We start from the raw sequence: 15,433 nt of genomic DNA, 5'->3' as shown, positions 1-15,433 counted from the left end.
CAAGTTCTAACAGGATCTAGGAGTCCTGGCTCCCAGTCCCTGCCTCCTCTAATCCACCAGACCACAGTCTCACTTTGACAGGTTGTATCAACCCTCTGGCTCTGATGACGGAAGTACTTTGGGGCCAAGAGTCCACACCCCCTCACCCTTGCTGGGCATACACCCGCTGGCGGAGGGAGCGTATAAAAGGGAACAACTCGACTCAGTCTGCACTGTCAGGGGAGGAGAGCGGACGTGCACGGGGAGCCCCTGCTGAGAAACCACCGGGATTCCAGATCACCAAAGCCCAACTCCCAGACTACGGTGCAGGAGCCCAGTCAGTCGCTGGCACCAAAGGGGACGTCAAGCTGTTACCGGTGGAGAGACGCCCGAGACAGCACTAAGGGTGGGAAGTGACCCAGCAGATGCCTGTGAGTAGACGGAGACCTGAACCCTGGTAACGGGTTTAATAGGGCCCTGGGTTAGAACCTGGAGGATAGGGTGGGCCCGGGTTCCCCTCCCCTGCCCAACTCGTGACAATAGGCAATGCTGACTTGGGAGAAGGGGTGGCTCCTTTGAACCCATGCCAGGAGGCACCGCGGCTGCTGAGCTAAGCTGCCAGAGAGGGGTCAGCCCCTGTGATAAATAACGTGGGGGGAAGCTCCCTTTCATGGACATCCAGTCAGCCAGTTAGCTGTAAAATCCCTCTTAGTAGCTGTGTCATGGAGTGTGGGGGAGTCAGGGCCCCGTGCCCCCCACTTCCTGCGATTCACTGGGACTTTCAGCCAGCCAGTACAACAGAAGGTTTATTAGACGACAGGAACATGGTCCAGAAGAGAGCTTGTAGGTACAGAAAACAGGATCCCTCAGTCACGTCTATCTTGGGGGTTGGGGAGCCCAGACCCCAGTTCTGGGCCTCCCTCCATTTCCTCAGCCAGCTCCAAATTGAAACTCCCCCCAGCCCCTCCTCTGGCCTTTGTCTCTTTCCTCGGGCCAGGAGGCCACCTGCTCTCTTTGTTCTCCAACACCTTCAGTTGGCACCTTGCAGGCGCGGGGCCTGGGCCATCAGTTACCAGGAGACAGATTGTCGGCCATTCTCTGTGCAGACCCCTGCACACCCTTGCCCTCTTGGGCTCTGCAACAATCACAAACCCTTATCCCTCCACCAGTCATCATTACCAGGTTCAGGAGTCCCCTCACTATCCTCCTGTACAGCAGCTCGAAAGGGAAGAACCCTGTGGATTCCTGGGGCATTTCCCTGTATCAAAGGTGGGGCAGGTACTTGTCCCAGTCCCATGGATGCTGATTGATAAAAGTTCTCAGCATCATCCTCAGGATCCCATAAAATCTCTCCACTGGCCCGTTGAACTGAGGGTGAAATGCAGAGGCCAAGGTGGGCCAGACCCCACATTTTTCCCACAAGCCCTGGAGCAGGGCTGACATGTAATTAGACCCCTGGTTCGTAAGGACCTCGCTGGGGACCGCCACTCTGCTGAAGATGGGCAGCATCGCGTCGGCCATGGTGTCTGCCTCGGTGGAGGACAGAGCCACTGCCTCTGGGTAGCGTGTGGCAAAATCCATCACCACCAGGATGTATTTCTTCTCTGGCCAGGTCATCTTGAGGAGGGGCCCCACTATGTCCATAGCCACCTTATTGAAAGGCTCCTCTATGAGGGGCAGGGGTCTCAAGTGAGCTGCACTGTTATCCTGGCCTTCCCCACCCTCTGGCAGGGGTCGCAGGACCCGCAGTACTGCTGGACGCGTCACCGACTCTGGGCCAGTAAAAGTTCTGCAGCAGCTGGTGCCTGGTGCGCTGGATCCTCTGGTGTCCCAAGAGAGGAACATCCTGGGCCATGTACAATAGCCTGTGGCAATACTTCTTGGGCACCACCAGCTGCCTCCCGATTCCCCCCAGTTCTACTTCCCCTTGGGGAGCCCATTCCTGGTACAGGAATCCCTTCTCCCACAGGACTCTGTCCCTGGGGCCTTCCCCAAGTTGGTTTGGAGCGCTGTGGCCAGCAAGTTCCCTCAGCTTCTCCAAGGAGGGATCCCTCTGCACCTCAGTCTGGAATTCAGCTGCTGGGGGAGGGAGTGGGACCTGTTCCCTCTCACTGGCTGGGCCTGGGGTCACAGCCCTGCTGAGCGCTATCCCTGGTAGCTCCCTCCCTGCTGTGTAATCACTTCCCAGCAGCACGTCTGGACCAGGCAAACCTGGTTGGCAGCCGACCTGCCCTGCCTGTGTCCCCCCCCACTCAGCTGGGGTCTCAGCTCCCACCATGCCCAGCACTGTCCTTGTTGTCCCAGTGGGGGCAGGCGGCGAGCTCCATGCTCTGGTCACAGCATCAGAGCCAGCGTGAGCCCCCTCTCCAGTGTGCAGGGGGCAGGGAACATCTCTCCCTCCCACTCAGCCCCAGGGGTCTGGTTACAGGCAGGCAGGTATCCTGAGCCTAGCAGCTCCTCCCCGCTGCCAGCCAGGTCATTTGCATTTTCACTGACAATTTCAGGCTCTGCCAATTGGTTCCCTGGATTCAAATTCAAATCCTCGGCCATTACAGGAGCCGGGCCTGGATCCTGTCCCAAAGAGACACAGTCATCCCCTAACAGGACCTCACCGCCGATACTTTGGAGAGCCCCAATGACCAGCCAGCCCGACCCCTCCTGTGTCTGCACAGGGATCCGGGCCATAGGCAGGGCGAGGGGCTTCATCCCTGGGACCTTCACCCAGGTCCCACAGCCCCTCAGCATCTGCGGCTGCACCACCCAGAGCCTGACAACAGTTCTCTCTGTCCCAGGGTCTCACCATCCCAGGCATGTCCCCCCCCCATTGACCACCACCTTCTGCTCCCCCTGGGGGGCTGAGCCCAGGAGACTCCACGCAGACATATAGGCTGGGGTCAGGAGTGGGAGCCCTTCCACCACCCCACCCATCTGGTTGACAGTGTCTATAGCCTTGGGACCCAACAAGGGAGCTAGATACCGGGGCTTTTCCGCAGGGTCCCCTGGTTCAAATCACCAGCCTGCTCAAAGGCAGTAAGGTGGGCATCCCCACCCCCCCCCACCTCCTTAACCAGGGGCAGCAATTTAGTATTGAGTTTCCCTGCAGGACTGGCACCCCGGTGTTTATCCCCACTCACCCTTGGGAAGTCCCCTATGCCTCTCCGCTCCACCATCGCGAGGGTTCAGCCCCTGTTGTAAATAAAGTGCAGGGAAGCTCCCTTTGATGGACACCCAGCCAGCCAGTTAGCTCTAAAATCCCTCTAGGTAGCTGTGTCACGGAGTGTGGGGGAGTCAGGGCCCTGCACCCCCCACTTCCTGCGATTCACTGGGACTTTCAGCCAGCCAGTACAACAGATACTTAAGAAATGCATAGGGGAAATTGAGGCACCCACAGAGTATTCAGAGAAAATATTAAGAACATTCCCACTTTGTTACACATAGAAACCAGGCCTTAAAGAAACCCAGTGCCATGGAAACCAGGCCTCAGGGAATCTGGGTGACATAGAAACCAGTTGCCATAGAAAGCAGACCTTAGACAAAGTAGGTGCCATGGAAACCAGGCCTCAGATAAACCAAGTGCCATGGAAACCAGGTCTTAGACAAACTAAGTGCCATGGGACACCAGACCTCAGAGAAACCCAATGCCATGCAACCAGGCTTCAGGTAAATCCGCAGCCACAGAAACTAGGCCTCAGAGAAACCAGGCCTCAGGAAAACTAGGCGCCATGGAAATCTGGCTGTACAGAAACTGGGCCTGAGAAGCCAGGCTTCATGGACAACAAGCCTCAGGTAAACAGGCCCACTAAGAAGCTGGGTGCCATGGAAACGAGAATTCAGGGAAACCAGGCTGTGTAAAAACGAGGCCTCAGAAACCAGGTTCCAACGAAAACAGTCCTCTGGGAAATTGGGTGCCATGGTAACCAAGCCATAGGGAAGCCAGACTATACAGAAACCAGGCATCAGGGAAACTGGGTACCTTGGCAACCAGGTGTCAGGGAAATCATGTGTCATGGCAACCAGATCTCAGAGACACTGTACCATGGACATGGCATCAGGGACAAAGGGGTACCATGGAAACCCGGCCTTAGAGAGATCCAGGTGCCATGGAAACAAGACTGAACACAACCCAGTCCTCAAGGAAATGGGCACCATAGAAACCAGGTGTCAGGGAAAGGGGGCAGCAGAGAATAATATTGCCCCAAAAAGCCAGTGAGACACCAGGGCCCAGGGAAAGCAGCTCATGGAGTCAGGGGCCAGACAGCGAGTCTATTTTTATTACTATGTGACAGCAAATAAGGAGCCAGGCACTGTAGGTAATTCCCACGTGGGGTTCAGTAGCGGGTGATTGTATATGACAGTGGTTCTCAACCAGGGGTCCGGGGCCCCCTGCGGGGCCATGAGCAGGTTTCAGGTGTCCATCAAGCAGGGCCAATATTAGATTTGCTAGGCCCAGGGCAGAAAGCTAAGGCCCCACTGCATGGGGCAAAAGCCTGGGGCCCTGAGCCCTGCTACCCAGGGCTGAAACCAAAGCCTGAGCAACTTAGGCTTAATTCACCTTTCTCTCCCCAGGGGGTCTGGGCTTCCCATCTTTCTCTGTTCTGAGATTCCCCCCTAATTTCTCTTCTTCATTAAATCCCACTCTCTCTCCTTCTGGAAGGCATTTGACTTAGGCTTTAAAGCTAGGCTATGTCAACATAGCTACGTCGCTTGGTAGTGTAAAAAATGTACACCCCGACCAACTTAACTAGGCCAACAAAACCCCAGTGTAGATGTGCAGATGATACAAATACTGATGGGGAGATGTATACTGGTGAAGACAGGTCACTGATGCAGGCCACCGTGGATCATTCAATAATCTGGGTGCAAACAAAAACCCTGCATTTGAGTACAGGCAAATGCAAGGTCCAACATCTGGGAATAAAGACAGTAGGCCACACTTACAGGGAGGGGGACAGTGTCCCGGAAAGCAGTGACTCTGAAAAAGACTTTGAGGTTGTGGTGGATAATCAACTGAACATGAGCAGCCAATTCAATGCTGTGGCTAAGAGGGCTAATGCGATCCACGGATGTATCAAGAGGGAAGTGGACAGGGGATATTACCTCTCCGTCTATGGCACTGGTGAGGCCAATACTGGATACTATGGCCTGTTCTCAGGTCCACATTTTTAAAAGGACGGAGAAGACATATGAAAACAAGCACAGAAGTAAAAATATATAGAAAGATCAACACACAAAGGTAGTGAGGTTCCTAGTTTCCATCTGGGTTGGAGAGACTTCAGAAGCTCAATCTATTTATATACGATCCTACAGAAAGACTAAATCCCTGATAGTAGAGGGCACTTTAATCAAGCAGACAAAGGCTGAACAAAATCCGAGGACTGAAAGTTGAAACTAGAAATATTGGATCAGGAAATAAGGCACAGATGTTTAACGATTAAGGGTAATTAACCGCTGCAACAGGTGATCATGTGGTGTGGTGGGATCTCCATGACTGGGAACCTCTAAATTAAGATTGGATTGGTCTTTCTAAAAGATCCGCTCTAGTTCCACTGTAAGTTATTAAGCTTGATTCCGGAGTCACAGGATAACATTCTCTGTCCTTTGTGATACAGGAAGTCAGGCTAGATTATCACTGTGGTCCCTTCTGGATTTAACGTTTATGAATCTATGACAAATGGACAAGACAAGCTTAGAACGTCTAGTTATTGGGAACGGTTTTGTTTTAGGGTCAGAGTTAAGGACGTTTGGGTGTGGATCATTGACATCAACTGACCTGTGGCGATTGACATCACTTGAGGATCTGATCTGACTGGTGAGGTTTATGTCAAAATTGTTTGCTATGTCACCTTATCTTGCAGTTACCTTAGTGGGCAGCGTTTGGGTGCTTTTAGCCAGGGGGGGATTGTTTTGGCTGGATCTGAGAGGCATTCAGCAAACTTAACTCTATGTGACAGGAGTTATTTGCATGGGGGGAATAACTAACAATAACTAATCCCAGTTAGGCGGCCGGAATTGCCCTCAGAGAGAGCGCAGCTGGGAGCGGGGAGGAGGCTCCCTGTATCCAAAACAGCTGATGTGACAGTGCCTGGCCCAGGCTCCCAGGGGGAATTTCCATGTCCTCCGTATATCGCTGTCCCTTCCTTTCAGAACCAAAGACCTTGGACGGGAATATCAGGCAGCTCGGGCCGTGTGACGGCCTTACACCCTGCGCTGTGTCTCTCCCCTCCCAGCACAAGTGACAGACACAGACCAGAACTGACCCTCCTTCCCCAAACTCTATGTTTACAATAAATGACACAGCGGTAGTGGAAGTGGATAATCCAGCTCTGCAGCTCTAATTTGAATTCAAAGTTCATGTTGATCAGAAAAAGCCCAGCCCCAGTTCTGAGCAGCCTCTCTCAGGTGGTGTCTGGTGTCAATTGGAAATGAGGATAAAGGCATCGGCGGTTCCTGGGCTGGTGGAGAGAGATGGAATCGGGGAGATTTCAGGGCTTTCCCCTGGAGCCCCCCTGTAAGCGGATGACATGTATTGAGGTTACTCTCCCTTTGTCACCATCTAGTGGGGTTGCCAAGCCTCCAGCATTGTCTTGGGGTCTCCAGAAATTAAAGCTCCCAAACCCTGCACAAGCTGAACATGTCATGCAGCCACATACACGCAGAGCGAAGGCTAGATGCGGCCCCGGGCTGCATGTTGGACACCCGGCCTGGTGCCGTTACAGACAGAAATACTTCTCTCCTGCATCTGCTCCGTGGGAGCCAATGCCTGGGGCTGAGCCCTACAGCTCTGGGAGACTCCAGACTCTCCCCCTGACCACAGGCGCTGACTTTACAATGTACTGGGGGGTGCTCAACCCCTGGCTCTGCCCCAGACCCTGCCCTCAATCCACTTCCTCCTCCAGAGCCCCACTCCTCACCGCCTCTTCCCAGTCCTGCCTCTTCCCTGCCCCGCCTCTCCCCCGAGCACGCCGTATCCTCATTCCCCCTCCTTCCCGCCAGAACCTCCAGCACACTGCGAAACAACTGATGGCAGTGGGCGGGAGGCGCGGGGAGAGAGGGGGAAGCGCTGATCTGCCAGATCCACCAGCAGGCGGGAGGCATTGGGGAAGAGAGGAGGAGTTGACATGTGCGCTGCCGGTGGGTGCTCAGCGCATCCCACCATTTTCCCCTTGTGGGTGTTCCAGCCCCGGAGCACCCACAGAGCCGACGCCTGTGCCTCTGACCAGCCCTAATGTTCTCCAATTGAAATGGGCATCTCTCGTTTTGTTCTCAGGACCTGCTGGAGCAGAGCAGAAGAGGAGCTGAGCGGAGCCCTGGGGAGGAGGACGCTCAAGAAGGACCCAACTGAATCCATGCAACCTGCATCTGCTCTGCCCTGAGAACCTAGTGGAAGCTGCAATCCCAGGGGGATGCGACGGATGAGCTGAGAGCCCATTTCAGCCCCGCTCTGCAGGACTCCAACCTAGAGCCGCACTCAGGACAACACAAAACCAAACTGTGACCTGGATCTCGGGCCCGTACTCAGAGAGGGGAGAAGGCGGGTGGAACAGGCAAGTCACCGACGGGGCCGTGGATCAGCCTTCAGCAGGGTCCAACCCAAAGTCTCTGAGTGTCGTGAAGCTGCACATCACAGCGCAGAGAGTGACTCATCAGCAGGAAGCATCCAAATCCCAGAGAAGCTGCTTCGACTGAGTCCAGCAGGGAGCCCTCGTGCGTGGGGGAAGCGCCAGGATGGCTGACCCCAGCGAGGGGGCAGACCTGACCCTCACCTCAGGGGATGGGGAGTGTGAGATGCGCGTGTGTGACACCGATGGGGAGCCCCGGTGCCACGTCGCTGAGCCCATGGGGGACGTGTGTCTGGCCAGGTTACGCGCCCGCCCCCAGCCGCTGAGCATAGAGACCCTGCAGGGAGCGCGGGACGGACTGGAGCGACGCGGGGAGCTGGGCGAGGAGCTGGGCAGCTGCCTGGACCTCGCCCTGGAGATGTTCAGACGGGAACCCCGGTGTGTGCAGGAGAACGCCAGGCTGCTGATCCGCTGGGACGGGGAGGTGCTGGAGTTTGTCTCCGGCCAGGGGCAGTGTGAGATCTCAGTGCTCCTCACCGATGGGGAACCCCAGTATCACATCACAGAGCTGGGAGGGGACAGGCCAGTGACTTGGTCACATGCCAGCCCAGAGCAGTTGAGTGTCACAGACCTAGAGAGGGTGCGTGACAGACTGGGGTGCTGGGGGGTGCTGGGCGAGGAGCTGAGAGGCCGCTTTGGGGAGGCCATTTCCCAGTTCAGCCGGGAGCCCCCGTGGGTGCAGGAGAACGCCAGGATGAGGTTATGTTGGGACGGGGGGAGCCTGGAGTTCCTGTCGGGGGAGGGGCAGTACATTTTCACTATTTCCTATGAGGAAGGAAATCCCCGTTATTATTTTCACGTTGAGACTTTCCCTGCAAACTTGTATGTGACCCGGTTACGTTCCCGCCAGGACCCACTCAGTGCTGACAGCCTGTTCAAATTTTACACTGAGTTGGGTCTCTGTCAGGGAGACATCGCTGTGCTGAGGGCCTGTTTGTACACAGCCTGGCGGGGATTCAGCCGGGAGCCCCGGTGTGTGCAGGAGAACGCCAGGCTGCTGATCCGCTGGGATGGGCAGGAGCTGGAGTTCGTCTCCGGACAGGGGCAGTGTGAGATCAGTGTGTCTGGTAGCGCCGGGGAGCCCCAGTACCTCATTACAGAGAAAACCTGGGATGTGTTTTTGGCTTGGACAAACTCACACCCAGAACCGCTGAAAATCAAAAACCTGGAAAGGGTTCGAAACAGACTGGAGCACTGGGGGGTGCTGGGCGAGGAGCTGAGTGCCTGCTTTGGGGAGGCCATTTCCCAGTTCAGCCGGGAGCCCCCGGGTGTGCAGGGGAATGCCAGGCTGAGGTTGTGTTGGGACGGGGGCAGCCTGGAGTTCCTGTCGGGGAAGGGGCAGTATGAGATCTCTGTTTCCTATCAGGAAGGAAATCCCCGTTATCATTTTCATTTTGAGACTCTCCCAGTGCACTTGTATGTGGCCCGGTTACGTTTCTGCGAGAACCCACTCAGTGCTGACAGCCTGTTCAAATTTCACACTGAGCTGGGTCTCTGTCAGGGAGACACTGCTGCCCTGAGGGCCCGCTTGCTCACAGCCTGGGAGGGTTTCCACCAGGAGCCCCAGTATGTGCAGGAGAACGCCAGGCTGCTGATCCAGTGGGGCAGGAGGCAGCTCGGGTTCACCTCGGGGAACGGGGAATGTGAGATCTCCGTGCGCTGTGGGGATGGAAAACCCCAGTACCACGTTAGGAAGATCCCAGTGCATGTGTACGTGGCTCAGCTACGCGCCCACCAACAGTCACTGAGCGCTGACACCCTCCAGAGAGTGTTGAGTGAACTGGGGTCCTGTCATGGAGACACTGATGCTCTGACCACCTGTTTTGACCGAGCCTGGCAGGGTTTCTGCCAGGAGCCCCGGTGTGTGCAGGAGAACGCCAGTCTGCTGATCCGGTGCGATGGGCAGGAGCTGGAGTTTGTATCCGGCCAGAGGCAGTGTGAGATCTCAGTGCTCCTCGCTGATGGGGAACCCCAGTATCACATCACAGAGCTGGGAGGGGACAGGCCAGTGACTTGGTCACACGCCAGCCCAGAGCCGCTGAGCGTCACAGACCTAGCGAGGGTGCGGGACAGACTGGGGCGCTGGGGGGCGCTGGGTGAGCAGCTGAGTGGCTGCTTTGGGGAGGCCATTTCCCAGTTCAGCCGGGAGCCCCCGTGTGTGCAGGAGAACACCAGGATGATGATCCGCTGGGACAGGGGGGAGCTGCAGTTCCTCTCGGGTGAGGGGGAGTGTCAGATCTCTGTGCGCTGTAGTGACGAGAGACCCCAGTACGAGGTTGAGCAGCTCCCCGTGCACATGTATGTGGCTCGGTTACGCATCCACCCAGAACCATTGAGCGCCGACAGCCTACGGAGAGTGTTGACAAAATTGGGGTCCTATCAGGAAGACACTGGTACCCTAAGAGCCTGTATTTCCCAAGCCTTGGACCAGTTTGTTCAGGAGCCCCGATGTGTGCAGGAGAACGCCAGGCTGCTGATCCGGTGGGACGGGAGGGAGCTGGAGTTTGTCTCTGGCCATGGGCAGTGTGAGATCTCGGTGCTCGTCGCCGATGGGGAACCCCAGTATCACATCACAGAGCTGGGAGGGGACAGGCCAGTGACTTGGTCACATGCCAGCCCAGAGCCGCTGAGCGTCGCAGATCTAGCGAGGGTGCAGGACAGACTGGGGCGCTGGGGGGCGCAGGGTGAGGAGCTGAGCAGCTGCTTTGGGGAGGCCATTTCCCAGTTCAGCCGGGAGCCCCCCTGTGTGCAGGGGAACGCCAGGATGAGGTTGTGTTGGGACAGGGGGAGCCTGGAGTTCCTGTCGGGGGAGGGGCAGTATGAGATCTCTGTATCCGCTCATGAAGGAAATCCCCGTTATCATTTTCATGTTGAGACTCTCCCAGGGCACTTGTACGTGTCCCGGTTACGTTCCTGCAGGAACCCACTCAGTGCTGACAGCCTGTTCAAATTTCACACTGAGCTGGGTCTCTGTCGGGGAGACACTGCTGTGCTCAGGGCCTGCTTGCTCATAGCCTGGGAGGGGTTCAGACAGGAGCCCCGGTGTGTGCAGGAGAATGCCAGGCTGCTGATCCCCTGGGATGGGCAGGAGCTGGAGTTCATCGCCGGGCAGGGGCAGTGTGAGATCAGTGTGTCCTGCAGCGATGGGGAGCCCGAATATCACATTACAGAGAAAACCTGGGACGTGTTTGTGGCTTGGACAAACTCACACCCAGAACCTCTGAGCATCAATAACCTGAAGAGGGTGCGGGACAGACTGGGGTGCTGGGGGGCGCTGGGCAAGGAACTGAGCAGCTGTTTTGTGGAGGCCATTTTCCAGTTCAGCCGGGAGCCCCTGTGTGTTCAGGGGAACGCCAGGATGAGGTTGTGTTGGGACAGGGGGAGCCTGGAGTTCCTGTCGGGGGAGGGGCAGTACATTTTCTCTGTTTCCTATCAGGAAGGAAATCCCCGTTATCATTTTCATGTTGAGACTCTCCCAGTGCACTTGTATGTGACCCGGTTACGTTCCCGCAAGAACCCACTCAGTGCTGACAACCTAGTCAAATTTTACACTGAGCTGGGTCTCTGTGCGGAAGACACTGCTGTGTTGAGGGCCTGCTTCAACAGAGCCTGGGAGGGCTTCGGCCGGGAGCCCCTGTGTGTGCAGGAGAAGGCCAGGCTGCTGATCCGCTGGGATGGGGGGGAGCTGGAGTTCGTCTCCGGCCAGGGGCAGTGTGAGATCAGTGTGTCCTGGAGCGATGGGGAGCCCGAATATCACATTACAGAGAAAACCTGGGACGTGTTTGTGACTTGGACAAACTCACACCCAGAATCGCTGAGCATCAATAACCTGGAGAGAGTTAAAAACAGACTGGGGTGTTGGGGGGCGCTGGGCGAGGAGCTGAGCAGCTGCTTCGAGGAGGCCATTTCCCAGTTTAGCCGGGAGCCCCCGTGTGTGCAGGAGAACTCCCGGATGAGGTTGTCCTGGGACAGGGGGAGCCTGGAGTTCCTGTCGGGGAAGGGACAGTATGAGATCTCTGTTTCCTATCAGGAAGGAAATGCCCGTTATCATTTTCATTTTGAGACTCTCCCAGTGCACTTGTACGTGGCCCGGTTACGTTCCCGCAAAAACCCACTCAGTGCTGACAGCCTAGTCAAATTTCACACTGAGCTGGGTCTCTGTCGGGGAGACACTGCTGCCCTGAGGGCCCGCTTGCTCACAGCCTGGGAGGGGTTCATCCGGGAGCCCCAGTATGTTCAGGAGAACGCCAGGCTGCTGATCCAGTGGGGCAGGAGACAGCTCAGGTTCACCTCGGGGAACGGGGAATGTGAGATCTCCGTGCGCTGTGGGGATGGAAAACCCCAGTACCACGTTAGGAAGATCCCAGTGCATGTGTACGTGGCTCAGCTACGCGCCCACCAAGAGTCATTGAGCGCTGACACCCTCCAGAGAGTGTTGAGTGAACTGGGGTCCTGTCATGGAGACACTGATGCTCTGACCACCTGTCTTGACCGAGCCTGGCAGGGTTTCTGCCAGGAGCCCCGGTGTGTGCAGGAGAACGCCAGGCTGCTGATCGAGGGGGGCTGTGGGGACCTGCAGTTCATCTCCGGCCGGGGGCAGTGTGAGATCTCAGTGCTCGTCGCCGATGGGGAACCCCAGTATCACATCACAGAGCTGGGAGGGGACAAGCCAGTGACGTGGTCACACGCCAGCCCAGAGCCACTAAGCGTCACAGACCTAGTGAGGGTGCGGGACAGACTGGGGCACTGGGGGGTGCTGGGTGAGGAGCTGAGCGGCTGCTTTGGGGAGGCCATTTCCCAGTTCAGCCGAGAGCCCCGGTGCATGCAGGAGAATGCCAGGATGGGGATCCGGTGGGGTGGGGGGGAGCTGAAGTTTGTCTCCGGCCAGGGGCAGTGTGAGATCTCAGTGGTCCTCGCTGATGGAGAACCCCAATATCACATCACAGAGCTGGGAGGGGACAGGCCAGTGATGTGGTCACATGCCAGCCCAGAGCCACTGAGTGTCGCAGATCTAGTGAGGGTGCGGGACAGACTGGGGCACTGGGGGGTGCTGGGTGAGGAGCTGAGTGGCTGCTTTGGGGAGGCCATTTCCCAGTTCAGCCAGGAGCCCCAGTGTGTGCAGGAGAACACTAGGATGAGGATCAGGTGGGATGGAGGGAGCCTACAGTTCCTGTCTGGGGAGGGGCAGTGTGAGATCTGTGTGTGCTGTAGGGACGAGAGCCCCCAGTACGAGGTTGGGGAGCTCCCCGTGGACATGTACGTGGCTCGGTTATGCACCCACCCAGAACCACTGAGCGCCGACAGCCTACAGAGAGTGTTGAGAAAATTGGGGTCCTGTCAATATGACACCAGTATCCTAAGAGCCTGTATTTCCCACGCCTTCGACCAATTCGTTCAGGAGCCCCGGTGTGTGCAGGAGAACGCCAGGCTGCTGATCGAGGGGGGCTGTGGGGACCTGCAGTTCATCTCCGGCCGGGGGCAGTGTGAGATCTCAGTGCTCGTCGCCGATGGGGAACCCCAGTATCACATCACAGAGCTGGGAGGGGACAGGCCAGTGACTTGGTCACACGCCAGCCCAGAGCCACTGAGCGTCGCACACCTAGCAAGGGTGTGGGACAGAATGGGGCGCTGGGGGGCACTGGGCGAGGAGCTGAGCAGCTGCTTTCGGGAGGCCATTTCCCAGTTCAGCCGGGAGCCCCCGTGTGTGCAGGAGAACGCCAGGATGCGGATCTACTGGGACAGGGGGAGCCTGGAGTTCCTGTCAGGAGAGGGGCAGTGTGAGATCTCTGTGCGATATAGGAACAGGAGAGCGCAGTATGAGGTTGGGGAGCTCCCAGGTCACATAAACCTGCCTCGGTTACACGCCCGAACAGAGCCAGAGTGCCAACCCCTTGTGACACCGCATGATTGAAATAGGACCGAATCTCTTTGCTGCTACCACTGTTATACAGTTTGCACCAAAACTTGTAAGAAGTGTATCCTGTAAGGAATCAATGGAAAAGTTACTATCCTCAAGTATGATTGTCCTGTTCACATACATGTATCATCCTTGTATCCAAAGTGAGAAATATTGACTCTATCCTGGCATCCTACCTGCGTGCTATGTTCCCGAGCAATACCCGCAAGGCAGTTTACATCCAGTCTACCAGCCACTTTGAATGGACTCTTCAAGTTGATGGCCCATTAAAGAAAACATTTAACTCTCTCAATGGGCCACAGAAGAAGCTCGTCCTGGTGCCATGAGCCTTCCTGTGTCCGCTTTAGCCAGAATATGGATAATAGCTCATCGAAGCATGCAAGTGCCTGTGACTCACTCAGGTGACCCTGGACTCCATCTTGTGCCTGTAATTTTCCACAAACAAAGACGGAGAGCACGCCCTCCACTTGGGAGAAGGTATAAAAGACTCTAGAAGCATCTCTATTTTGCCTCTTTCCTGCTCTGACCTCTGGACTTGCACTAAAAGGAGCACATTGACTATGGACTGAGGACCTTTAGGACCTTACCAGAGACTGTACAAGCCAGCAGTCTGTAACATCACTGCTATAAACCTGATCCAAGAACTTGGCAATGATGATATGTACAATGATTTCTTTAAGTGTTTTAAATCTCTCCTCTTTCTTTTTGCTTATAAATAAACCTTTAGATGTTAGCTACTAAAGGATTGGCAGCAGTCTGATTATTGGGTAAGATCTGAGTGACAGATTGACCTGGCTGTATGACTTCTTGTTCGCCAGTGTGGTGAGACAGAAATTTACTGCTGTTTCTGGCTCGGTATATCCATGACAGAATAACTGCCGGTTTGGGGTGAGCCTGCCCCATTGCTCAGTGGTGTGTCCTCAATCTGGTATTCTCATCTGTGACCCATGGAGACATGGTGACACCCTCCCTGTGGAGAGTGATGAGAAAACTGGGGTCCTGTCAGGGAGACACCGCTACATCCTATATTCCCCAAGCCTTGAACCAATTCATTTTGGAACCCTGGTGTGCACAGGAGAACACCAGGCTGCTGATCCGGGGGGACCGGGCGGGGAGCTGGAGTACGTCTCCGGCCAGGGGCAGTGTGAGATCTCGGTGCTCCTCGCCGATGGGGAACCCCAGTATCACATCAAAGAGCTGGGAGGGGACAGGCCAGTGACTTGGTCACACTCCAACCCAGAGCCGCTGAGCGTCGCAGACCTAGCGAGGGTGCGGGACAGACTGGGGCACTGGGGGGTGCTGGGCAAGGAGCTGAGCGGCTGCTTTGGGGAGGCCATTTCCCAGTTCAGACGGGAGCCCCCGTGTGTGCAGGGGAACGCCAGGCTGCTGATCCAGTGGGGCAGGAGGAAGCTGGAGTTCCTGTTGGGGGAGGGGGAGTTTGAGCTATCTGTGTACTACAGCGATGGGAAACCCCAGTATGAGATTGGTGAGCTCCCTGTGGACATGTACCTGGCTCGCTTACTCACCCGCCCAGACCTACTGAGCGCCGACACCCTATGGAGAGTGTGGGAAAAACTGGGGTCTTGCAAGGAAGACAGAGATGATCTTAGAGCCTGTTTTCACTGAGCTTGGGAAGGATTCTGCTGGGAGCCCCCGTCTGTGTAGGAGAACACCAGGCTGCTGATCTGGTGTTGCGGGGAGAAGCTGGAGTTTGTCTCTGGGTGAGGGGAGAATTTAATCACCGTGTGTAAAGGTGAGGAGGGGAGAATCCAATACATGGTTCAGGTGTCAGGATGGTGGACTCAGATTCCTAGACTTCTCCCATAAACTGCAAAGTGTTGGGCAGAGACAAAATATGAGTCTACATGGGGGCTTTAATCCAGAGCTTTTTGATGTTTGTCGGGTAACTTGCAGGATG

The 15,433-nt window shown here is 56.1% G+C and overlaps 1 protein-coding gene across 2 annotated transcripts; it reads left to right on the top strand.

Moving 5' to 3' along the window:
- The first annotated feature begins 90 nt into the window (after positions 1 to 90).
- Positions 91 to 14,243, top strand: LOC135974678 (uncharacterized). Of its 2 annotated transcripts, XM_065563095.1 has the most exons (3): positions 91 to 410; positions 5,703 to 5,788; positions 7,247 to 14,243. In XM_065563095.1, the coding sequence occupies exon 3, from the start codon at positions 7,705 to 7,707 to the stop codon at positions 13,507 to 13,509; it is 5,805 nt and encodes a 1,934-aa protein (XP_065419167.1). In that variant the 5' UTR covers positions 91 to 410; positions 5,703 to 5,788; positions 7,247 to 7,704; the 3' UTR covers positions 13,510 to 14,243. The 2 variants fall into 2 exon arrangements, with proteins under 2 accessions (XP_065419167.1, XP_065419168.1); XM_065563096.1 differs by lacking the exon at positions 5,703 to 5,788.
- The last annotated feature ends 1,190 nt before the right edge of the window (positions 14,244 to 15,433 follow it).

Source organism: Chrysemys picta, chromosome 12 (assembly GCF_011386835.1).
Source record: "Chrysemys picta bellii isolate R12L10 chromosome 12, ASM1138683v2, whole genome shotgun sequence".
In the NCBI taxonomy this organism is placed as follows: Eukaryota; Metazoa; Chordata; order Testudines; family Emydidae; genus Chrysemys; species Chrysemys picta.
The sequence above is the reverse complement of the archived record's forward strand: the minus strand, read 5'-3'. Positions and strand labels throughout refer to the sequence as shown.

Bases quoted from the DNA above. Each gene is read 5' to 3' on its own strand.
- LOC135974678 (XM_065563096.1), top strand. From the start codon at position 7,705: ATGGCTGACCCCAGCGAGGGGGCAGACCTGACCCTCACCTCAGGGGAT.